General features: G+C 42.6%; 1 protein-coding gene across 1 annotated transcript; it reads left to right on the top strand.

Annotated features, from left to right (window-relative positions):
• Positions 1-2,366: 2,366 nt before the first annotated feature.
• Positions 2,367-24,915, top strand: Defb132 (defensin beta 132). The gene is made up of 3 exons (XM_027945109.2): positions 2,367-2,424; positions 3,586-3,768; positions 24,851-24,915. Exons 1-3 carry the CDS (start codon positions 2,367-2,369, stop codon positions 24,913-24,915), a joined length of 306 nt encoding a protein of 101 aa, XP_027800910.2.
• The last annotated feature ends 602 nt before the right edge of the window (positions 24,916-25,517 follow it).

Here is a 25,517-nt window from a genome sequence, read left to right as displayed (position 1 = left end):
GTATAAAGATAAATATAGGCTGGGGGTGTGGCTCAAGCGATAGTGTGCTAGCCTGGCATGCGTGGGGCGCTGGATTCCATCCTCAACACCACATAAAAATAAAAAATAAAGATATTGTGTCCACCTAAAACTAAAAAAATAAATATATATATATTTTTAAAAGATAAATGTAGGGCTGGAGATATAGCTCAGTTAGTAGATTACTTGTCTTACATGCACAAGGCCCTGGGTTCAATCCCCAGCACCACAAAAACAAAATGAAAGATAAATATAGATATAAAGGGGAGTAAAAAAATGAAGCAAAAAAGATAAAATGTTAACAATAGGTAGATCTGGGGAAAGCTGGTAAAGGATATTGTACACCATGAATTGTGCAACTTTTTAAAATTTTAATTTCCAAATGGAAAGACCTTTTTCAAGGGGTTGGAAAAATTCTTGTGGCTCAAATTAATGATGAAATTTGTGCTGAGTGAAAACAAGAAAAAATGAAGTGCTGTTATTGCTTAACAAATGAGGGACAAGAAGACAACGTGGGGAAGAAATGCACAGGAACACTAAGCCTTTGATTCCATCGCTACAGGGTTACCAAGGGCTGGAAGGGGATGCAGGTGTGGCAGGGGTATCACTTCCAATATTTAATTGAAGAAAATTCAAGAGATATTTACAAATTTAAGCACCTCCTCGAGTCTTGGAACACATTCCCACTGAGTCCTGGGTCTTTGAGATCAGAAAAAGGCAGATGCTAGAATTTCTGCTGTACTGGGGACAGGCAGTGCCAGGGCTCCGGAGACCATCCCCTTCCACCCCAGGCCCTGTGCGGAACGCAGGATCCAGGGAAACCAGAACCAGGATGGAAAACAAGCTCAAAACACACCATGGAGGAAAAGAAGCAGAATATTTCTTGAGAGGAACGTGGAGATGGCAAACAATCTCAGAAACCTTGAATTTTAGAGGAAGATGCAAAACTCAGAAAGCAAGAGTACTCACATTAAAACTCAAACCAAAAGTTTGCTATGGAAATAGCTTCTTTTTGTGAGCAATGAATGAATCAACAGCATTCTGCTGTCAGGCATAACTGATTAGAACAAATAAATTAATTAATAAAAAAAGAAATATCTTCTCTTTTTTTTCCTAATCATGAAAGTTCACACAAGCTTTCGCCCAAAACTCAGAATTCTTTTCCAAAATTTTTATTGGTGCATTGTCATTGTGGGTAATGGTGGGATTCATTGCTGCGTCTCACACATGCTCACAACAAACAATGTAATTTGGCTAATGTAGCCCCCTCCCTCCTCCCTCTTCCTCCCTCCTCCCTCCCCCTCCTCCCTCCCTTCTCCTCTACTGATGTCCCTTAGGTTTTCACGAGACCCCCCGACCCACCTTCCTTTTCCTTTTTCCTCTCTAGCTTCCACATGTGACACTTAACTTTCTGAACACTCAAGACGATTTACACAGACAGACAGACATATGCATGCATACATGTTTGTGGGCACATTTCTTTTTCAAAGATTAACTCATACTAGGTGTACATTTTGTAGCCCACATTTTTCTGTTATTTTTAATGACTGCATGGTGTTCTATTTTATCTTACATTTTCTTTTTTTTTTTTTTGGTACTGAGGATTGAACCCAGGAGTGCTTAACCACTGAACCACATCCCCAGCCCTTTTCTATATTTTATTTAGAGACAGCATCTTACTGAGTTGCTAAGTGCCTCGCTAAGTCGCTGAGGCTGGGTTTGAACTCACGATCCTCCTACCTCAGCCTCCCGAGCCACCGGGATTACAGGCGTCTGCCACCACTCCTGGCTTATCTTACATTTTCTATGTAGAATGAGATCTGTGTTTTATCATCACTTAGGTTGCCTTTAGTTTTCTGTTTTTGTGAATAATGTTGAAATCAACCTCTTTAGGTACTTCTCCAATTATTTCCATTGAACGAGAGTCCAAGGAACAACTTCTGAGTCCAAAGGAAAGCGTATTTTAAGACTTCTGACATATATTGCCAAATTGCTCTACCCAGGAAAAGCCGATTAACACCTGAGCCTCAGCACAGGAAAGCGCCGACTTCCCGCGACCTCACCAGCACTATCTGCCAAGCCCAGTGTCCAGGAGGAGCACTGACGCACTCTGTTCCACATCTGCCCCTCAGAACAGCCTAGAACACAGGTGCTCAAAAAGTCAACCCAGCCTCCCATCCAGTTGACCTTCTGATCTAATTGAACTGCCCCAGGTGACAGAGAACTCTCTGGTCTTCCGCCCAGCTCCCTGGTATCAGGTGGTTCTTATAAAGGCCTTAGCTCCGGGCACATCGCACAGAGGGCCTGGCTCGCTACACTACCACCTGCTCCCAGCTACACTTTCAGCCATGAAGCTCCCACTCCTGGTCCTGGCAGCCCTTGGATTCCTGGCCCAGATGGCCCCAGGTAAAGTGGGTAGAGGGGGGAAGGAGAGCGGGGTCAGGACCGCTAGCAGACCTGGTTGCTCTGGTGACACATGGCCAGGTCAGGAGGAGGCAGGGCTCTCCCGCCGAGTTCCAGTGTAAACTCGGGAGCCCCCAACGTCACCACTGGTCTCCATGCCTCACCCCACCACCGCCCTATAGGACCTCCTGCAAAAGCTTCCCTGTTCTACAATGACAGAGCCTCAACCTGGTCCACAATCCTCTCTTTCACCTTAGGTGAGTTTTTAATAAACTCCTAAGACTCTTTTTCAGGCTTCTTCCTTCCCCTTTTTCATCTTAGAGATGAGAGCTGAGTCGAGAAGTTGAGACTTAGAGTCTTAGAGTCCTATCCCCAGGCCCACAGAGGGCTGGTGGGGAGGGCAGGAAGCAGACCCCCTAGAGGACGTGTGTCCAAGGGATGGTGAGCAAGGTGCTCAGAGTGAACCCCGGGGCAGGGAAGGAAGAGAGTCCTCGGAAGGGGCTGGTGCCGAGAGCCGACGGAAACCAAAGCCCTTAGATTTTACCAGAAGGTGATCCTGGTGGGTTTGGGAATGCAAACCATTATTTTCCCTCTATTGCTTTTAGAGAATGGTTTGACCTCCTTCATCCCCAGGGTTGACGGACATTTACTGTTTTAGATCCCCTGATACCAAGGCAAAAGCCTATAAAAGGGGAGCAGAAGGGTAAGAAGAACCTCCACACCCCCTTTTGAGTATTCAAGCTCTTCTGCACAGTGAAAACCTGGCTCCCCTCCTATGTGCACCTGTACCTCCTCTTCTGTGGTATCAAATGTACCACCCTGAGAGGACTTAGCTGGCTTCAAGGGCTTGAAACAGGTGAAGAGCAAGAGCCTCCTTGGAGTTCCCAGAGACCATCAATCAAGGGAGACTCCATCTCCTCTTCATGACTTTCCCAAGTCTGGAAAAACACATTGCATCCTTACATTGTCGTCACATTTTTAATGACTGCATAGTATTCCATTTGCCTGTTGTCCTAAGCAGACATCTCAGAATAAATAGCTAACAAAATGCTCCCAGCCCAGACCCCTCCCCATCCCCGTGCAGCTCCTAATCTTGACTTCTTTGTGTCTTTCTCACCCAAACAGCACATGGGGGCAGGACAAGATGTGGGCATGCTCTCCCAGGACACTGCAGGCTGTATTGCCACAAGAAAGAGCAAACGATGTTCATGTGTGACAGGTACAAACAGTGCTGCGTCCTAAGCAACTTCCTGCCAGAGCCTGTCGTGTCACCCTACGGGTCTCTACCCAAGTCCTCAAACATCAAAAACACCATAAAACACAAGAATCAGCTACGACACTGCCCCAGTAACGGCCACTGTCATCTCCATATCTCACATTTCCCCACCCAGCGTTGAGAAAGGCCAAGGCCACCTCCTTCTGGACCTTGGATGGATGCCCAACGCCAAAGCTCGGGTCTCATTCATCACTGTCATTAACCATTGCTGGGCTGGAGTTGTGACTCAGTGGCAGAGCGCTTGCCTGGCATGTGTGAGGCCCTGGGTTCCCTCCTCAACACCACATAGAAATAAATAAAAGATCCACCGACAACTAAAGAATATTAAAAAAAAAAAAAGAAGAAGAACAAGCATCGCGAGGACTCGGCCACAGAGTATCTGTCCGTTTGGATTCTCCAAAGAGCCAATGTCAAAGCAGAATCAGACTTGCAAAAATGAAGTTGATTTGCAAAAAAAAAAAAAAAATGTAATTGGGGAAGGGGGCTGTGGAGTGGGGAATGCCCGTGATGGACAAAGGCCAGAGGGAGAAGGAGGAAGCCCAGAGAGACTTCTGACCTCTGTGCTGGCCTGATAGCTATTAAAAAGAGAGAGAGAGGGAGGGACAGGAGGAGGGTTGGACAGGAGGAGGCCGGCACTGCAGTTGTAAGGAGACCTCCAACCTGGTTCAGCAGCGCGCATGCCTGTAATCCCAGCGACTCCAGAGGTTGCACAGCAGGACTGGAGTTCCCAAGGCAGGCTGGGCACCTGAGCAAGACCGTGCCGCAAAATAAAAAGGGCTGGGCTGTAGCTGAGCCTCAGTCCCAACAAAGGTCTCTGCCAGGCTGATAGAAAGACCCGAAGCAAGGCTTGCCCCTCGCAGGACTTGGGCCCAGCCTGGGAAGGGCAGGCTCTACTCTCCCACTGGGTTCAGCCTTCAGCCAGGAAGAGCCCACGGGTAATGCTGCCATAGACCAGGGAGTGTGGCCCGAGAGCCTGCCACCTACCCCCTCAGCAGGTTCTCTTGAAGGGAGCTGTGAGCAGCACACCCCGTGGCGGTGGCAGGGTACGGGGATGGAGACACAGCGGCAGGACGTGAACGTAGGGCAGGTCAGGGACACTGACTGCCATTAGCCCTCTGGGGAATAAGACAACAGAGACCCAGCACTGGAAAGGCACCCTGAGAGCCAGGCTTTGTGATGCTGGTGACCGATGTCCACCCCCAGGGGAAAACTGGCAGATCCGACTGGAAATCTGTGTCATAAGTGCAAAGAACTAACTTCTATTTGTTGAATCCAGTGGGCATTGGACATTACTCCTGGACTCTCTCCATCATAAATTATGTGAAAGAAACAAAAGGTTATGGGCACAAAGATGTTCAATTTCATGTTATTTAAAATAGACACCACTCAAGAGAAAATGGGGAAAATAATAAAATATTACAAACTAATAATGTATAATTGTACACAAATTGAAATGCTTATAGAATAACGGTGCAGACTGCAAATTATCCAAAATTAAACTTGTGCCAGGCAGAGGTGCACACCTGTAATCCCAGGGTTCAGGAGGTTGAGGCAGGCAGATCACAGGTTCAAAGCCAGCCCCAGCAACTTAGAGAGGCTCTAAGCAACTTGGCAAGACCCCGTCTCAAAATAAAAAATAAAAAAGACTGGGGATGTGGCTCAGTGGTTAAGTGCCCTTGGGGTCAATCCCTGGTACAAAAAAAAAAAAAATTGAGCTTGTACTGTGGTTGATATTATGTCAAAATTGTCAATTCATATGATGCAATAAACTCATAAAAATTATGATTTTTTTTTGTGTGTATGGTGCTGTGGATTAAATCCAGGGCCTTGTGCATGCACGGCAAGCACTCTACCAACTGAGCTATGTACCCAGCCCCCCAATTTATCACTTTTTTATTTGATTGGAAAGATGGTCATACATAAATTTCTTCTTACAAATCAATGCTTGTTAATTTTGTATAATATTTTGTGTTCTACCCAAGAACAAATGATGTCAGGCCTAAATAATTTAAGGCAGTTATGGAATCTAACTAATCATACCAAAAAAAATTTAACACTGCTTCCATACCTCATATCATCAACCAAAATTAATTCCTGATTAGAGTTAAATTGGGAGCAAGAACATTCTTAGTAAATATGGCAATAAAGACATACAATATGGCAATAAATGGGCTAAGGAACTGAACAGACACCTCTCAGAAGATGATATACAATCAATCAACAAATATATGAAGAAAGTTCAACATCTCTAGCAGCTCTAGCAATTAGAGAAATGCACTCTAAGATTTCATCTCACTCCAGTCAGAATGGCAGCTATTAAGAACAAAACGACAATAAGTGTTGGCGAGGATGTGGGAGAAAAGGCACACTCATACATTGCTGGTGGGACTGAAAATTGGTGCAGTCAATACGGAAAGCAGTATGGAGATTCCTGGAAAAGCTGGGTATGGAACCACCATTTGATCCAGCTATCCCACTCCTTATTCTATACCCAAAGGACTTAAAAACAGCATACTACAGGGACACAGCCACATCAATGTTTATAGCAGCACAATGCACAGTAGCTAAACTGTGGAACCAACCTAGATGCCTCTCAGTAGATGAATGGATGAAGAAAATGTGGCATATATACACAATAGAATATTACTCAGTAATAAAAGAGAATAAAATCATGGTGTTTGCAGGTAAATGGATGGAGCTGGAGAATATCATGCAAAGTGAAGTTAGCCAATCCCAAAAAACCAAATGCTGAATGTTTTCTCTGATATAAGGAGGCTGATTCATAGTGGGGTTGGGAGGGGGAGCATGGGAGGAATAGATGAACTCTAGACAGGGCAGAGGGGTGAGAGGGGAAGGGAGGGGTCGTGGGGGTAGGAAAGACGGTGGAATGAGATGGACATCATTACCCTAAGTACATGTATGAAGACACAAATTGTGTGACTCTATGTACAACCAGAGATGTGAAACATTGTGCTCTATATGTATAATATGATTTGTAATGCATTCTGCTGTCATATAAAAGAAATTAGAATAAATAAATAAACATGGCAATAAAGGCAATATTCATATTTTGATTCATAATTTGATTAATTCATAATCAATTATAAATTCATTAGATTGTAAAATTAAACTTCTTTTTCTTTAAGTTGCAGATGGGCACAATACCTTGTTTTTATTTATTTATTTTTATCTGGTGCTGAGGATCAAACCCAGTGCCTCACACGCGCTGGGCAAGCACTCTACCACTGATACAACCCCAGACCCCCAATTAAACTTCTTTATGTCAAAACTTAACATTTTGAAAGTCATCCATCTTGTGGCACATATCACTAATTTTTTCCTTTTGATTTATGAGTACTGTCCCCTTGCATAGATATTCTGCAATTCATTTATCCATTGATGTGTTGATGGACATTTGAGTTGTTTACAGTTTTTTTTCTAATTTGTTATATACGACAGCAGAATGCATTACAATTTATATTACACATATAGAACACAATTTTTCATACCTCTGGCTGTACACAATGGGTTGTTTACAGTTTTTGCTGTTACAAATAAATTTTGAACCAACATTCATGCACAGGACTTTACATGGACCAATGCTTTCATTTCCCTGAGGTAAATACTTAGAGTTGAATGACCGGATCACGGGGTAAGTAAATGTTTAACTTTCTAAGAAAATATTATACTGTTTTCCAAAATGGTTGTGCCATAGAACGCGCCCACCGGCAGAAAGTTCCAGTTGTTCCTCGTCCTTACCAGCATTTGATTTCCTCAGTCATTTTCCTTTTAATAGTTCTAATAGGTGTGGTAGTGTTCCATTTTAATTTTAATTTGTATTTTAATAATCGGTCACCACACACATACACACACACACACACACACTGTAATTTTCCATTTATAGAAAATTCAAAGCAAGATCTAATGACAGAAAGCAGATCAGCAGTTGCTTTGAGATGTGAGGGGTGGGTGGAGAGGGAGGGAGGGATGTCTTACAAAGGGGCACGAAGATACTTTGAGGAGCAACGGCTAAGTTCATTAACTCAATCGTCTACTTTAAACACAAGTGCTTTATTGTATGTCAATTATACCCAAGAAGCTATCAAAATAAAGTAAGATAAATCTCAAAGGGAGGGGAAGATAAAAATATCATAAATAGTCAAAAAAAAAAAAAAAAAACCAAATGACAGCCCGTGCCTGTAATCCCACCAACTCCGGAAGCTGAGGCAGGAAGATTGCAAGTTCGAGGTCACTCTCAGCAATTCAGTGAGACTGTCTCAAAATAGAAATCAGAAAAAGGATGGGGATGTGGCTGGTGGTAGAGCACCCCTGGGGGTCCTCATCGCTGCTATTTTCCATCATCATGCCCTCCTTTCAGGAAAAAGTGCCGGGCGACCCAAAATAGAGTCAAAGCCACAGGCGTCAGCGAGAAACGTTATACTCACTCATTTACACTAAGAGCTTTGCGGGGAGTTATGACGACGCATCAACACACACAGCAGATCTTCACAATGGCTTCCTCCAAACATTCTTGGTTTCCTGAGTTCCTTTTCAGCCAGGGAAAGAGGCTTTGGGTCTCCCTCTGCCCTTCCCCCATCCCCTCTCCCAGGCCTCCTCTCTGCCCATCCCCAGTGCCCTCCTTCTCATAAGACAGTCACTGTGTCCTCTCTCCACTTCTTACATCCCTAACCAGGCCACCAGACAGTGACCTTTCTTAGTATTCACTCCCCTTGGACTTCTTTATTGTCATAAATATATTTCAGATAGCAAGAGACCCCAAATAAATCTGGACACAGGAATGAATGTGACTCTGGAGGCTGAGGCAGGAGGATCAAGTTCAAGGCCAGCCTGGACCACTTAGTGAGGTCCTAAGCTACTTAGCAAGACCCTGTCTCAAAATTCTTTAAAAATTTAAAGGGCTGGGGATGTAGCTCAGTGGTAAAGCACCTCTGGGTTTGATCCCTGGTACCACAAAAAATAAAGAAAGAGAGAGAGAGAGAGGCCATAAATGGATATACAATGACAGAGTATTGTAGATGATGATTTCTAGTCATTATTTATCTTTCTAATTTTTTTTTACTTTCTTCTTGTTCTATAGTAAACATATACAGAAAAGTAAAGTAGCATTCAAACAGAGGCATGATAATTATAAATCATATCGCAACTTAAACTAGCAAAACATTTTCCAATTTTCTACTCATTCCTAAAGGACCCTAATCCTATTGCGTTGGGCCCCACTCTCCTGAACTCATGTGACACTAATTACTTCCTCAGAAGCCCTGTTTCCAAATACAGTCACATGGAGATCAAGGCCTTCAACATGTGAATTTGGGGAGGACACAAACATTCAGTACCTTACGTTCCATTCTGGAATTCTATTAGTTAATTTTATCCATTAGTGGAAAGAAAATCTATTGACAAATAGTTGTGATTGTTTTGAGAAAATGAATAAGAAACGCATGAGAACATAATGTAAAATGTCTTGAGTGGCAGACAAGGCCTGTTTCATTGTTTTTTAATTAGCTCTTTTGCACTAAAGCAAAATGGTCTGTAAAATTTAGCTCTCTACAAGACATTAAATTGTCCATTTGCCGCAGTCTGGCTGGGCACAATCAGAAGCCACTTGTCAAAAGAAACTAACTTTATTTTTAGAACCAAACACGCCAAACAAAACAGCCTCTCAGGAAAAATCCTCAGAGCCTCAACTGCCACCACCGGCTTTCCACAAGCCTGTCTCTCCCACACAAGCTTCTCTTCACCTCCCACAATCCTCCTGCTCTTGAGGCCGATTGGCTAGGTCACGTGGGCAGAGCCAAAAAGTCCCCCAATGAGCAGCTCCGTGGTCTGAAAGGGCAGGGAAACAGTCCAATGAGCATCACCGCAGAGGAGCCAATCAGCTAGATGTTGCTGGGGCCGAGGAGCCAATCAGCTAGATGTTGCTGGGGCCGCTGTGAGCCAATCATCAGCCGGCAGCTGGATTGCTGGCAGCTGGAAGTTTGCTGGGGCCCCTTCGGCTGTGGCTCTCAACATCTCCCCCTCTCTGTTTAAACAACAAGCATGTGGCTTAGGGACCGTGTCTGTTAGGCAGTCCAATTCAACATATGGTCCTTACCCGTCATCGGATGAACTGACCTCTAGGCGTCAGCCTCCTGTCTTAGGTTGGTACCACTGCAATTGGATCATACCCGTCACTGACTACCGGTCCAGCATACAGCTATACTTGTGGATAGGCCTTTGCACCAGTGGGGGGGGGTGAGGTTCTTTGCCTCACCTCTGTTGGCTCCCAAATTTTAGACCATCACAAGTAGAGGAGGATGCAAAATGCCATGACATTAAGCCAATTGAGGGCTCCTTTGAAAAATTGTACCACCGGTGACATCATCAGCAAAAATACCCCAACACTACCACAAGTCGCTGCACCAACAGATAGTTCACAATGCATACAGGTGAGCTCACAATGTGTCCAGGCAAGTTCTGCAAGCAGTTCAGTGATGGCTATTGTAGAAGCTGTAGATTGGTTTTATCTTTGACTTCACCAGCACTGGGATGAAGATAGGAATTCTGGCAATAATGGCTAAAGAAAAAATTATGTAACATTACAGAAGGCACTAAAAGAAAACAATTTTCTTAACAATTTACATTGTCTTCACCAGCACTGGGATGAAGATAGGAATTCTGGCAATAATGGCTAAAGAAAAAATTATGTAACATTACAGAAGGCACTAAAAGAAAACAATTTTCTTAACAATTTACATTATCTTTAAGAGAATTATTAAATATAATGAAAAGGAAAGGTGAAAGTAAACAAACAGATCTGTTAACCTTCTTTTTTGTTTACATATTAAAACAATCCTCAACAGTTGTTTACCCAATTTAAATTAAACCATATAAATCAGGTGAAAAAAAAATATTTGGATCCATTTTATCATGAGCACTCATCATATATGATATATGGACATACATACATTCAAACATATAACACAAAACACAAGTGTGCACACATAATATAATACATACAACACATAACATTATAGTAAAGGCCTTATAACTTTTTACAGGAAATCTCCATTGCAATGTTTAAAAACTCTATAGTCAAAAAATAGAACTGATCAGCAAAACATTAACCTAGGTCTGTATGAGCTCAAAAAACAAAATAGAACTTCATGATATGGCAAAGGGCAATAATAAAATAGATATTGAAAAAAGCATCCTGGTTCTGTTGCAGATGTAAGAATAGCCAAACTGGAGTTTTGGATATCAGTTGTTATGGATTTGAGCCAAATCATCTTCTTTTTGGTCTGTAGAAATCGCTTTAGTTAATCTTTCTGGAATCCAAATCGGCTGCTGTTCTCCCTGTGGAAACACATAAACAGACCCCCGACTCCAGATAATCACTGGGTCAGGACCTTGGTTAATCTCTCTGGAATCCAAATCGGCTGCTGTTCTCCCTGTGGAAACACACAAACAGACCCCCGACTCCAGACAATTACTGGGTCAGGACCTTTCCATTGTCCTGTTAGAATATCCTTCCAAAGTACCTTGGGCTTATGCACATTTTTTGGACACATATGCCTTTCCGCAGCACTAAGTCCTGATGAATCCAAATTTAAAAAGTTTAGAGTAAAAAGGGTTATTTTAAGTTTATCTTTGGGGAATATATACCCCTTCCCAATTCCTTCTTTTTGCTTTAATAAGTACATTTTAATAGTTTGATGAGCTCTTTCAACTATGCCTTGTCCCTGTGGATTGTATGGGATTCCTGTTATATGAGTAATGCCAAATGTTGAGCAAAATTGTTTAAAAGAGGTAGAAGTATAACCAGGGGCATTATCTGTTTTTAACTGTTTTGGAACACCCACAGTGGCAAAATTTTGTAAGCAATGAGCTATAACATCTTTAGTTTTTTCTCCGGCATGAAGGGAGCCCATCAAAAATCCAGAAGAAGTATCAACTGTAACATGCAAATATTTTAATTTTCCAAATTCTGGCAAGTGTGTGACGTCCATCTGCCAAATATGGTTAGGTATCAATCCTCTAGGATTGACTCCGAGATTAACTTGTGGTAAAAAGGTCACACAATTTTGACATTGTTTTATTATTTGTCTAGCTTGTTCCTTAGTTATTTTAAAACGCTTTTGTAAAGTATTAGCATTGACATGGAACTTTTTATGAAAATTTATAGCTTCTTCTAGTGTAGAGAAAATATGTATGTCATGTGTAGTTTTATCTGCTAAATCATTGCCCAAACTAAGGGCTCCAGGCAATCCTGTATGTGCCCTGATATGTCCTATAAAGAATGGATCTTTTCTGTCCCAGATTAGACTTTGTATAGTGGAAAGCAAAGAGAAAACAGTAGAAGAAGGGGAAATCCTACCATCATCTTCAAGAGATACTATAGCATTAACTACATACTGACTATCAGAAAATAAATTAAATACAGAATCTTTAAACATCACAAAAGCTTGTAAAACTGCATTAAGCTCTACCTTTTGAGCTGATTGTTTGGGTACCAAAAATGTAAAAGTTTGATCAGGGGTAACTACTGCTGCTGTACCATTATTTGACCCATCAGTGAATACATTTGGAGCATTCATGATAGGTGTTTTTCTTGTCATTTTTGGAAAAATTACAGGATGCAATGACCAAAAAGACAATAAAGGATTAGATGGTAAGTGGTTATCAAATGAAACATTAGATTTGCACATGATTATTGCCCAAGTATTTAACTCATTAGCTAACTCATCAATTTGATTCATAGTATATGGAGTAATAATTTTATTGGGAGAAATTCCAAACACTCCCTTTGCTGCTTTTATTCCTTTGAGTATTAATTGTCCTACAGCCTCAGGATACCTAGTAAGAATAGTGTTAGGAGAATAAGATAAATGTATCCATAATAATGGACCTTCTTGCCAAAATACTCCTGTAGGAATATTTTTTGTTGGTAGTACAATAAATAATAAAGGCAAACTTATATCAATTCTATCCAAATGCATATTTTCCATATATGTTTCAATGATTTTTAATGCCTTTCTTGCTTCAGGCGTTAACATTCGGGGTGAATTTGGATCTGATGGACCTTTTAGGATATCAAATAAAGGTCCCAACTCTCCTGTTGGTATACCTAAATAAGGCCTTATCCAATTTATGTCTCCTAATAACTTTTGAAAGTCATTAAGTGATTTGAGTTGATCTACTCGTATTTGAATTTTTGGTGGACGGACCATGGTTGAGGATAATAGAACTCCTAAATAATTAATTGGAAAATTTAATTGTACTTTATCTATTGCTATCTCTAGATTATAATTTTTTAATAAGTTTGTAAGTGTGGCATAACATTCTAGCAATGTGTTTTTATCTTTGTGTGCTAATAATACATCATCCATATAGTGAAATATTTGTAGTTCAGGATTTTGATTTCTAAGTGGCTGGATTGCTTTGTTAACATAAATTTGACACATAGTTGGGCTGTTAGCCATCCCTTCATGATTCAGTGCAGGGATAGTAAATGCAAAACGTGGACTATCCTCAGGATGAATTGGAATTGAAAAAAAACAATCTTTAATATCTATAACTAAAACATACCAGGTTTTTGGCAAAGCAGACAACTGAGGAATCCCTGATTGAGCAGGTCCCATAATAACCATCTCATTATTAATGGCTCTTAAATCTTGCAATAATCTCCATTTACCAGATTTCTTTTTGATGACAAAAATGGGAGTATTATGGGGAGATACAGAAGGTTGTATATGTCCTTCCGCTAATTGTTGTTTGACCAGGTCATGGGCTGCTTGTATCTTTTCTTTAGTCAGGGGCCACTGAGGAACCCATACTGGTCTTTCTGATTTCCAAGTAATTTTTATTGTCTCAGTGGCCCTTTCTGAAAATCCAACCCATGTCTTTCTGTTCCTTGATCTATTTGTATTGGTGCTGCTATACCTTGTTCTTGTTTTTCTAATCTTTTTCCTTTCCTAAAACCTTGTCTAGTCATAATAGTGGGTGCATTTTGGTTGATGTTATTTGTTAATGTCAAACCTAATTGATCTAGGACATCTCGTCCCCATAAATTTACGGGAAGATGATCCAATACATATGGCTGTATAGTTCCTTCACATCCTTCAGGATCCTTCCAATCTAATACCATTGCACTTCTATGGGGATTAGTCGCCACTCCTAGGCCTCGAAGCGTTTGAGTGGCTTGTTGTAATGGCCAATGTTTTGGCCATTCTTGACGAGAGATGATGCTAAGGTCTGCACCTGTATCCAGTAGCCCATTAAATTCATGTCCTTGAATATTTAGTTTTAGCATGGGGCGAGAATCTAAATTTAAAGAAAGCATAGCCCAATCTACACCTGTGGAGCCTAATCCCTTGGAACCTCTTTCTACAGTACGACTGGAAAATTTATCATGTAGGCTGGGTATTATTAGTAACTGTGCTATTCTATCTCCTGGTGAAATTACTGATATACCCTTTGGAGAACTGGCTATAATTTTTATTTCACCTTCATAATCGGGATCAATTACCCCAGGACTTATCATAAGTCCTTTTAGAGTAGAAGAGCTGCGTCCCAATAATAAGCCTACTGTTCCTTTGGGAAGAGGTCCTTTCACCCCTGTGGGAATGATTTGAACTCCCATCTCTGGAGTTAGTACTGCTCTAGCGGAGGCGCAGATGTCCAACCCTGCGCTCCCTCTGGTTTGTCTGATGAGGGATCTGATGGACAATGTGTCCTGGGCACTACCCTGATGGGGTTGCTGGGTTCCTCCAGTGCTCCGTATATTTGTGGTTTTGGGCCCCGGAGCATTGGGCCCCCCTGTCCATTTTTTGGCAATGGAGCCCAATGCCTTTCTCCACGATATCGTGGATAAACACCTGGTCCTTGTTCGTTTTTTGATAATGGAGTACCCTCTATGGTGGTTTGAGAACGGCATTCATTAGCCCAATGTCTCCCTCTACGGCATCGTGGGCAAATACCTGGTATTCTACTCCTTTGATACCTAGTTTTGTTAAACCCTCCTCCAATGGGGCAATTCCTTTTAAAATGTCCTGTTTGTTCACAATTGTAGCATGTTCTTGGCCTGGCATCTAAAGCCTGTTTTACTGCAGCTGCCACAATTTGCCCTTGTTCATTAATGTCTCTGGCATCTAAAGCCTGTTTTACTCATGATAATCAAATGCTTTCCAATTGTATGCTCTTCCAAAGAATAAATATTCTTCTCAGTATTTCAATACAAGCAGTAACAAGTATCTGATAAAATTTAGCTCTCTACAAGACATTAAATTGTCCATTATTTAAGATGATACTTGAGGACATGTAATGTAAGAGTTTTGTGGGAGGCAAAATCCTAAAAATGTCCCCAAGGTTCCTGTCCATCAAACATGTAGGAACTGCTGGGAAGGGATTTTCACAGATGTGATTAAAGTCTCAAGTCATTGGACTTAATCACAGTGATCATCCACAGGGGCCTGGCCCGAACCGGGAGCCCTTCAAAAGCTGAGTCTTCTACTGCAGAGGAGCAGGAGTCAGAGCTCGTGCGAGCTTGGGAAGGATCTCATGTCCCTGAGCTACTTTGATCATAGAGAAGCTCCTGCTGTGGAATGGGCACTCACCAGCACCTGAAAGCAGTCCCCAGCGGCACCCAGCAAGGAAATGGGGACCCCAGTCCTGCCACCACAGGGAACCGAATTCTGTCAAACTGGATGAGTTTAGAAACTGGTTCTTCCCTGAGAGGCGCCAGGTTAGAACGCAGCCCGCACATTCAGACGTGTGGGACCCTGAACTCAGCCCAGCCTTCCTGGACTTCTGAGATAATAAATAGGCAAAGTTTTAAGTTGCTAAGGTTGTGGTGAATTTGTTATACAGCTGTAGCAAACTCATATAGATTTCCAACTAAAAGGTGTTTTGATTTCATGAACTTACAAACTGGTTCACATAAAAAAAAAACGATAATACCATAAAATTATGTGAACTAAAATTTCATTGAAATTTCCTGTTAACCCACTTAGAGAGACCATCTCTCAAAATAAAAAATAAAAAAAGATGGGGATGTACCCCCAGTATCCCAGTACCACCAAAACATTTTCTGTAAAAAGGGAGGGAGGGAAGCTGGGCACGGTGGTGTACCCCTATAATCCTAGCAGCTCAGGAGGCTGAGGCAGGAGGATCACGAGTTCAAAGCCAGCCTCGGCAAATTAGCAAGACCCTGTCTCTAATAAAATATTTTTAAAAGGGCTGGGGATGTGGCTCAGTGGTAGAGCACCCCCCAGTTCAATCACCCAGTAAAACACACACACACACACACACACACACACACAGAAGCGTTTGCCACAAAATCCAAGGGAAACAATGTAGCCACTACATTAATAAAGGCCTTGTACTTAATTATGTACCTTGTGAGAAGATTTCAAAGACTTCAGTCAGAACCCCTTATCCACCTTTTTCCCATGGCATTTATCACCTTCTAATATACAACATGTAATTTACTTGTTTATTGTTTATTATCTAACACCCATTACTTAATAAGCACGCTTCCCGAGGATTTCTTTGCCTGTTTTGTGCCCAGATACATCTCAAGAGCCCAGAGCAGGACCTTGCATAAGGCAAATTCCTGAATGAATGGGTGAATAGATAAATGAAAACCTTTTTATATCCATAGCTTTCATACACAAAAGACATGGATGTTTCTCAGTGTTGGATCCCTCATTTGTCTCACAAAACGGAGGGATGTATCCTCATAATGACAGTATCTGCTGAGATGATGAGAATAATAACTCAACAACCAGAGGTAAACAGCCTGTGTCCTGTTCTACAGATGCTGTCCATCAAAATTCTCCAATAAAATAATGGAACATTCACCGAGTTACACCAGAAAAAAAGTTAGGATACAAATCGGGAACCAGTAGATTATTGGAAAGACAAGGATATGTACATAAAGTATATTATTATTACTTGTAATATCCTTTAATTCCAATTCCAATAAACCAAACCAGCCATACTGGCCTCCTGGCCTCCTGTATACGTTCACTCTCTCTCTTTTATTTTAAGCTTTTCCCTCCTTTTTTTTTTTTTTTTTGTAGATGTAGATGGACAGTATGCCTTTATTTTATTTTATTTTGTTTTATTGTCATGTGGTGCTGAGGATTGAACTAGTGCCTCACACATGCAAGGCAAGCACTCTGTCACGGACCTACAGTCCCAGCCCATAAGCTTTTCTCTTTCTCTTATATTTTTTTAGTGATGCTAATTGACAGCACAATGAGTCTGTGTGACGGTTTCATATATGCCTGCAACTTGCTTTGATCTCACCCACCCTCCCTATTGCCTTTTTCACCCCTCCACCTCCCCACCCCCTCGCCCCACCTCCTCCTTTTCCTTGGTGGCCCTCCTTCTACATTCATGTCATGTTTTTTCTAGATTTTTCTCATATGAGTGAAAATATGCTGTTTTAGTCAACTCTGCATCAGTGTGACCCAAATACCCAACAACAACAAATTGGAAGAGGAGCTTATGGGTCCAGAGGCCGCAGCCCACAGATGGCCGACTCCATGGCCCCAGGCCCTAGGTGAGGGAGCACACGTGGAAGCAGGGCCAGGGCAGGGAAGCTGCTCAGCTCCTGGTGGGGTCAGGAACAGAGAGAGAGGGAGCAGGGAAGCGGCCACAGGGAAAATGCACCCTTCCAGGGCGGGTCCCCAGGGCTCCACCCCCAGCCACGCCCCACCTGCCCACAGTCACCACCAGTCAGCCCACTGGAACCAGGATGGACTGCACAGGTGACAGCTCTCACAGTCTGATCATTCCACCTCTGGGTATCCCTGCAGTGACTCGGGAGCCTTGGGGCGACGCCTCATCTCCATACCGTAACACACACCATTCTTGTCTTCCTGAGTCTGGCTTATTTTGCTCCACATGATGATTTCCAGTTCCATTTTCCTGTGATTGACATGATTCTGCTCCTCTTCCTGGGTCATACTCCACCACGTACCTACATCCCATTTTTTATCCATTCATCGCTGATGGGCACCTAGGCTGATTTCATAACCTGGTATTGCAGCTAGTGCCACGGGAGTCATGGGTGTCAGGTATCTCCATAGTCTGTGACGTGGGTTCCTTCAGATGTGCGCCCGGGAGTGGTACGGCTGGAGCAGCTGCAGCTGTAGTTTTAGTTTTCTGAAGAAGCATCATACTGATTTCCGTAGTCATCGTACTAATTTACATTCCCACCAACAGTGTGTGAGTGTTCCTCCCCCCACACCCCTGCATCTTCACCAGCATTTTGTTCGTTTGTTTGTTTGTTTTCTTGATAACAGTCATTCTGACTGAGGTGAGAAGGAAACTCAATGTAGTTTTGATTTGCATTTCCCTGATGACTAATGATGCTGAGCATCTTTTCCTAAGTTTTGGGCCTTTTGTACTTCTTTTTTTTTGCGAGGGGTGGGGGGTACCAGGGATTGAACTCAGGGGCCCTCGAAGGCTAAGCCACATCCCCAGCCCTATTTTGTATTTTATTTAGAGACAGGGTCTCACTGAGTTGCTTAGCACCTTGCTTTTGCTGAGGCTGACTTTGAACTCATGATCCTCCTGCCTCAGCCTCCCGAGCCTCTGGGCTTACCGGCACACGCCACCGCACTCAGCTCATTTTTGTGCTTCTTTTGAGAATTGTCTGTTCGGCCCATTTGCCCACTTACTGATTAGATTACGTGTTTTAGTGTTCACTTTTTTGAGCTCTTCCTGGACATTAACCTCTGTGCGTAGCTGGCAGAGATTCTCCCGTTCTGTAGGCTCTCTCTCTCTTCCCTCTGCCCAGGGTTTCCTTCCCTGTGCAGATCTTCAGTTCCACGTCATCCCATTTGTCGATTCTTGCTATTATCTCCTGAGCTCTTGGGGTTCTTAGGGAAACCAGGCCTGGGCCCTTCTCCTGAAGTGTCTCCCTTCTCGTCTCCTCTAGTTGTCTTAAGTCCCAGCAGATACATGAAGGTCTTTGGCCCATTTTGAGCTGGGTTTTGTACAGGATGAGAGACAGGGATTCAGCTTCAATCTTCCCCAGGAGGAGCTGGATATTGTTTTTGTTTTGGTTTGGTTTTTGGTGGGGGTGGCAGTGCTGGGAATGGAACCCAGGGCCTCAAGCGCCCTCCACTGAGATACGTCCCCAGTCCTGGGTACCATTAAGCACACACCAGATGTACTCCTTGTCCGGGGCCTTTTCTTATTACTGAGCTGATCCTTCCGGAGCATTCCTGAGGCCCATTTCCTCACTTCGCTGAGATCTTGGGTCAGATGTCAGTTGGTGATGACGTCCCTGACCACTCAGTAAAACCCAAAAGTCCTGGGCTGGGGCGTAGAGGGCTTGCCAAGCATTCCCAAGACCTGAGTTTGACCCACATTACAGCCCCTCCCCAAAAATTTTTTAAATTTGAATTCAAAACAGTTTTCAATTAAAAAAAATAAAATTGAAAATTCTTAGCTAGGAAGCCCTGCTTTTTCCTGTTCTATTATTCTCCACAGATTTACTGCCATCTAACACATTAAATAAGCCACATATTTTTTTTAAATTTTTGCTTCCCCTTTATAGACTAAAATGTAAAATTCCACCTTGTATTCACTGTTGAAACCCCAGGGCCTAGAAACAATAAAGAAAGAAAGAAAATAAAGGCATTATTTTTAAAAAAAGCATATTTTGAAAATAATGGGATAAGAAACACAGTTTTGTTTTATATTTCTACAAATTTCTTTAGTAGATTTAACAGAAGAAAGTGGGATCCCTGCATTTATGTATTCCATCTGCTACCAGGCATTGTTTGGTTGAAATATGTGTGGTTGGAAGAGGAGGAGGAGGGTAGAAGTCTCTTCGGAAAGTTATGGATAATATTCTTTGATATTACACCAAAGCAAACAAGGTTAGTTATAACACGGAATCTGAAATAACACTGATGAAATTTCTAATCCTCTGTCACATTAAAAATCCACTGGGAGCGGAGTGTGGTGGCGCATATCTATAATCCCAGCAGTTCAGGAGGCTGAGACAGGAGGATCACGAGTTCAAAGCCAGCCTCAGTAAAACGCAAGGCACTAAACAACTCAGTGAGACCCTGTCTCTAAATAAAAATACAAAAAATAGGATTAGGGATGTGGCTCAGTGGTCAAGTACCCCTGAGTTCAACCCCTGGTAAAAAAAAAAAAAAAATCCATTGGGAGGCTGGGGCTATAGCTCAGTGGTAGAACATGTGTGACGCACTGGGTTCAATCCTTAACATCACATAAAAATAAAGAAATAAAGTAAAACATGCCGTCTATCTACAACTAAAAAAAAAAATTTTTTAATCTATTGCACCAGGTGCAGTGGCACATACCTGAAATCCCAGTAGCTCAGGAAGCTAAGGAAGGAGGTTTGCAAGTTCAAAGCCAACCTCAGCAATTCAGCAAGACCCTAAGCAACTCAGCAAGACCCTGTCTCTGAATAAAATATTTTAAAAAAGGGCTGGAGATGTGGCTCTGAGGTAAAGCACCCCTGGGTTCAATCCCTGGTACCAAAAAAATAAATAAATAAAATCCATTGGTCTATCCTGTTCTTTAAATCATCTGTTAATCACACATGATTTGGTCACCTCATGCTTTGATCATTCAGAAAATACTGGATCGCTGAGTTATGCAGATCTTCCACTTTTTGATAAGTTTCATAACACTATATTAAATATCATATGTGTTCACATCACCCCTCCCTCAGTAGAAGTCTGTAAGACCTCAGAGCTATGAACAGTTTGAATGTTATCATTGCCCCAAATTCTGACAGTCATTCTCCTTGAATTGGCTGGCTCACAGAGGTCATTTATGAAAATACCAAAGTCTGAATAGCCATGGTTTGTTCAAAAGTTACTCATTCAAGTAAAAATAGAGTTTCATGAAGAGTGACTGTCAGCTCACAGCTTAAACAACGGCACTAGTGTGTTTCCCTGGAGATGATCATTATACTCCAAATAATTCTCTGTGGACATCCTGCTTCATCAAAAAGCATGGTGTGGGCTGGGGATGTGGCTCAAGTGGTAGCGCGCTCGTCTGGCATGCGTGCGGCCCGGGTTCGATCCTCAGCACCACATACCAACAATGATGTTGTGTCTGCCGATAACTAAAAAAAAAATAAAAAAAAAAAAAAAAAGCATGGTGTGTGGGGGACACACACCTGTAATCCCAGCAACCCAGGAGGCTAAGGAGGATCACAAATCAGGCTAGTCTTGCAACTTAGCAAGACCCTGTCTCAAAACTTAAAACAATAAAAGGACTGAGGATGTAACTCAGTGATTGAGCCAGCCAAGAAGGCGTATTCTTGAGGGATGAAATTTGATTTTAAAAAATACAACTTTCAGCAGGGCATGGTGGCACATGCCTATAATCCCAGCAGATCGGGAGGTTGAGACAGGAGGATGGCGAGTTCAAAGCCAGCCAGGTGCTAAGCAACTCAGTGAGACCCTGTCTCTAAATAAAATACAAAATAGGGCTGGGGATGGGACTCAGGGGTGGAGTGCCCCCAAATTCAATCCCGGGTACCCAAAAAAGAAATAGAACTTTCATCAAAAACATTCTTAAGTAAAAGTAGGTGGCTTTTTGGCTTGCTTGAGTCTTGACCTTGCTTGTGTTTTTACAGAACGTGGTACAGCTGCCAGATTCTTGCCATGGAGCAAGCAGTCTTATGCAAAAATGAGCACAAACATCGTCACAGCAAAGAAGGCCACTAACATCTTTGAGTGATTAGGAAAACAGTCTAACTCTGAGGGCCACTTTAAGTAGTTTGGGGAACCCCCAGGAGTCTAACGACCATACTTGGGAACATCCAAGTCACAGTCTCAAAAATCTCAGTGGTTTTGGAGGCATCTGTAATTACACATCATCAACACCAGGAAGTTGACAGTGTCACAACAGACTCCAGACCTTACTCAGGTGTCACCAGCTTACATGTGGACTCGTTTGTGCACCTCTTTGTGTTTAGCTTCATATGTGAACACATGCGGATTCCTACCCAACATCACAACCTCTGAGACCACAAAGGAAGGCCCTTTGAGAGTCACACCTTGGCCTGGGGCGCCACCCAGTGGTAGAACGCCTGCCTAGCATGCAAGAGCCCTGGGTCCCTGCTCTGTTTCTTTAACTGAGTCATCTGAAGAATGCTGTCTAAGGGGAAGCCTACTGTAGGTGACCTTTTGAGATGGGCTTTTTTGCCACTCAGCGTAAGTTCTCTGAGATCCATCCACGTTGCCTCTCATGTCGGTAGTTAGCTCCTTCTTATTTGAGTAATGTTCCATTTCATGAAGGTATCCCAGTTGGTTTAACCATTTACCAATTGAATGACACTAAGGCTATTTCCAGATTTGGGATATTGCCAAAAAACAAAAAAAAAAAACCCTGCTATAAACATTGTGTACAGGTTCTTGTGTAAACAGAAGTTTTCATTTCTCTAGGAATAATGCCCAGGAATGTGATTGCTGGGGCACACAGCAAGTGTATGGTTCACTTTTAAAGAAACTACCAAACTCAATTTCAGAGTAGCCGAATCGCTTAAAATTCTCACCTGCAATATCAAAGAGATTCAGTTCCTTCACATTCTCACCAAAATTTAGTAGTGTCAGTAATTTTTTCTCTTTTGTTTTTGGCAGTACTGGGGATTGAACCTAGGGGCACTTACACTGAGCTACCACTTTACCCCAGTTTCTTTTATTGTTTGAGACAAATCTCACAAGTTGCCCAGTCTGGTCTTGATCTTGCTTGCAATCCTCCTGTTTCAGCCTCTGGGGTCACTGGGATTACAGGAATGCACCACCATGCCCAGAGAGTGTCAGTATTTTTTTCTTTCTTCTCTCTTCTCTCTCTCTCTCTCTCTCTCTCTCTCTCTCTCTCTCTCTCTCTCTCTCTGTATGTGGTGCTGGCATTGAACCCAGGGCTGTGTGCCTGCTAGGCAAGCACTCTATCAACTAAGCTATATCCCCTGAAGTCAGTATTTTTTATTTCAGCCATTCTAATAGGTGCATGGCAGTATCTCATCATGATATTAATTGCATTTTCATAATGACTAATAATGTTAGACTTCTTTTCAGATGCTTAGTTGCCATTTGTATATCTTCTCTGATGAAGTGTTTGATAGAGGTTCGGTACAGGTGTATGAATTTGTCAAAACCAAGTGAACATGTTTGGATTTGTACATTTCATTGAATGTAAATTCACCTTAAAAGAAGAAGACAATAAAAAATCAACCTTGGGGCTGGGGATGTGGCTCAAGCGGTAGCGCGCTCGCCTGGCACGCATGCGGCCCGGGTTCGATCCTCAGCACCACATACAAAGATGTTGTGTCTGCTGAAAACTAAAAAATAAATATTAAAAAAAAAATCAACCTATAGGGCTGGGGTGGTGGCTCAGTGGTAGAGTGCTCGCCTAGCATGCATGAGCACTGGGTTCGATCCTCAGCACCACATAAATGTAAAATAAAGATAGTGTCCACTTAAACCTAAAAAATAAATATGTTTTTAAAAATCCACCTTTAGCAAATAATGATTTGTTGAAGTATTTAGTAGGAAAAGTACTGATTATACAATTTACTTTGAAATGTATCAAGAAAATGGATGGATGGATGGATAAGGTGTAGACAGATGGCAAGATATCTATTAAAGCAATACAAGCAGGGAGCCATGGGACATGCCTGCAATCCCAGCGGCTTGAGAGGCTGAGGCAGGAGGATCTCGAGTTCAAAGCCAGCCTCAGCAACTTAAGGAGGCCCTCAGCAATTCAGCGAGACCCTATCTCTAAATAAAATATAAAAAAAAGGGATTGGACTCCAAGGCCTGAAACTGAAAGCCATTGGTTAGTCAGTCATGTGTTGTTGGAGATTCTGTGGCATTGGGGAACAAAACCCACCAGCTACAACCAAGCTGACAGGTGCAAGAACATAAGGTGTTTATGGGACACTATCCAGCAGAATAATACATATTATGGTAATATCAGAAGAAGAAAGAGAAAGATTATTTGAAGAAATTTATCCCAACACTTCTAAATCTGAAAAAAAGAAAAGTACGTACTGATTTAAGAAGCTCCAAAATCTTTGACTAGAATGAATCCAAAGGAAAAAAAAATTAAGACAAATTATAGATTTACCTCAACTTACAATGATTCAACTTGTGTTTATTTTTATCTTTATAATATCGGAAAGGCAATATATATGAGATCAAAATTATACATTGAATTTTGAATTTTTATCTTTTCCTAGTGATATGTTATATGATACTCTGATAGAAAGCAGCCCCATGGCATGGCACCCAGTCTGTAATATGATCATGAGGATACATAACAATTCTCTCTGGTGTATTGTGTTGCTAACCTATGATGTTCAGTGAAAATAAATTTACATTTACTAAATGCAAAAAAAATAAATAAAAATAAAAAAAGGGATTGGAGATGTGGCTCAGTGGTTAAGTACCCCTGAATTCAATTCCCAGTAATACACACACACACACACACACAAAAAAAAAAAAAAAAAAAAAAAACAGTATTGTTCAGAGTAGAATCTCAGAGGTGAAGGAAAGAGTATTCACTTTAAAATTCTTTCGAATTTTTCATGAAATTTGAAAATGTTGGAGAAATCAAATCTGGTATTGAATGATACCAGGTTACAATAGACAGAATCACCTCATTAATTCAGTGATTTAATATCATGAGAACCAGCTACTGCCAGGAACTGCTCCCTACCCTGGGGACAGCAGAAAACAAGATGGACAAATTGCCACCCTCATGCAAATTATATTATGTTTGAGGGAATCATGGAAAATAAGGCAGATTGAAGGATGCTGAGTGCTGGGGAAGGAGCAGAACTAGGTCGGAAATGGTGGTCAGCCGAGGCCTCTGACGGCGTGACGAGGAGGACCCCGAGGCCACGTGAAGAGCAGGGGACAGCCAGGGCAAAGGCCAGCAGTCAAGGAGCCGGACCGTGGAGGAGGAGGGCTCCAGCCGGCAGAAACCCGGGCGGAGCCGAGCGATGGAGGTGAGGCTGGAGGCCAGCTCCGGGTGGGGCGCCGGGCAATAGTAAGGGGAGCAAACAACGTCTTTCTCTGGCCACACTAATGACCAATCTCCAGCTGCGAACTCTGGAATAAACGCTCCTTTGTCGGTTTACACCAGGACGTTTCCCCCTGGAGCTCGCCCTGAAGAGTCGCCGCGATCTGATGGATTTTTGCCGGCCTTGACCGCCATCTGCCGGCCATACTCGGTATACCACGTCCTGGGACTCGCAAAGGGCCGAGTGCTTTGTTGGACGCTGTGGCTCAGGGACTGGCAAAACCCTCCCGATTCCCACTGGTGTCCCAGACATAGCACACGCAGATCAAGGCTCACACTTCACCCCACAAAGTACACAGAGATGGGCTTTAGAATAGGGACATGCGTGGAACTTGCATTGGAACACTCCAACCGAAATTAGGAACCAACGCTTGCTCATCTCGCGCCTGGGGCCTGCCTGCCACAATCCTGATTATGCTAAATGCTCCACTTTGGGGGCGCTCTGCATCTTATCAAATGCCCTCACCCCATTGCCTCTCTTGCCATTAAAGTTCCCCCAGACACCTCTTCTTTCTCACTCCTTGTTTCGGTTAGCTTTTTCATGGTTGTGACCAAAATACTCAACAGAACAACTTAGAGAAGGGGAAGCTAACGTGGGGGACTCACAGTTACAGACGTCTCAGTCCATAGATTGCTGACTCCGGTGCTGGAGGTCCAAGATCAGGCAGCACAGCACATCATGGAGGAAGGGCCCGTGGGGGAAGTGCTCAGCCCTCCCCAGCAGGATTAG

This window comes from Marmota flaviventris, chromosome 2 (assembly GCF_047511675.1).
Source record: "Marmota flaviventris isolate mMarFla1 chromosome 2, mMarFla1.hap1, whole genome shotgun sequence".
NCBI lineage: Eukaryota > Metazoa > Chordata > Mammalia > Rodentia > Sciuridae > Marmota > Marmota flaviventris.
The sequence above is the reverse complement of the archived record's forward strand: the minus strand, read 5'-3'. Positions and strand labels throughout refer to the sequence as shown.

Excerpts from the sequence above, each read along its gene's own strand:
- Defb132 (XM_027945109.2), top strand. The coding sequence starts at position 2,367 with ATGAAGCTCCCACTCCTGGTCCTGGCAGCCCTTGGATTCCTGGCCCAG. Across the intron at positions 2,425-3,585 it reads CCTGGCCCAGATGGCCCCAG|GACACTGCAGGCTGTATTGC; the intron begins GTAAAGTGGGTA and ends ATGCTCTCCCAG. Across the intron at positions 3,769-24,850 it reads TCAGCTACGACACTGCCCCA|GACGTTTCCCCCTGGAGCTC; the intron begins GTAACGGCCACT and ends GGTTTACACCAG.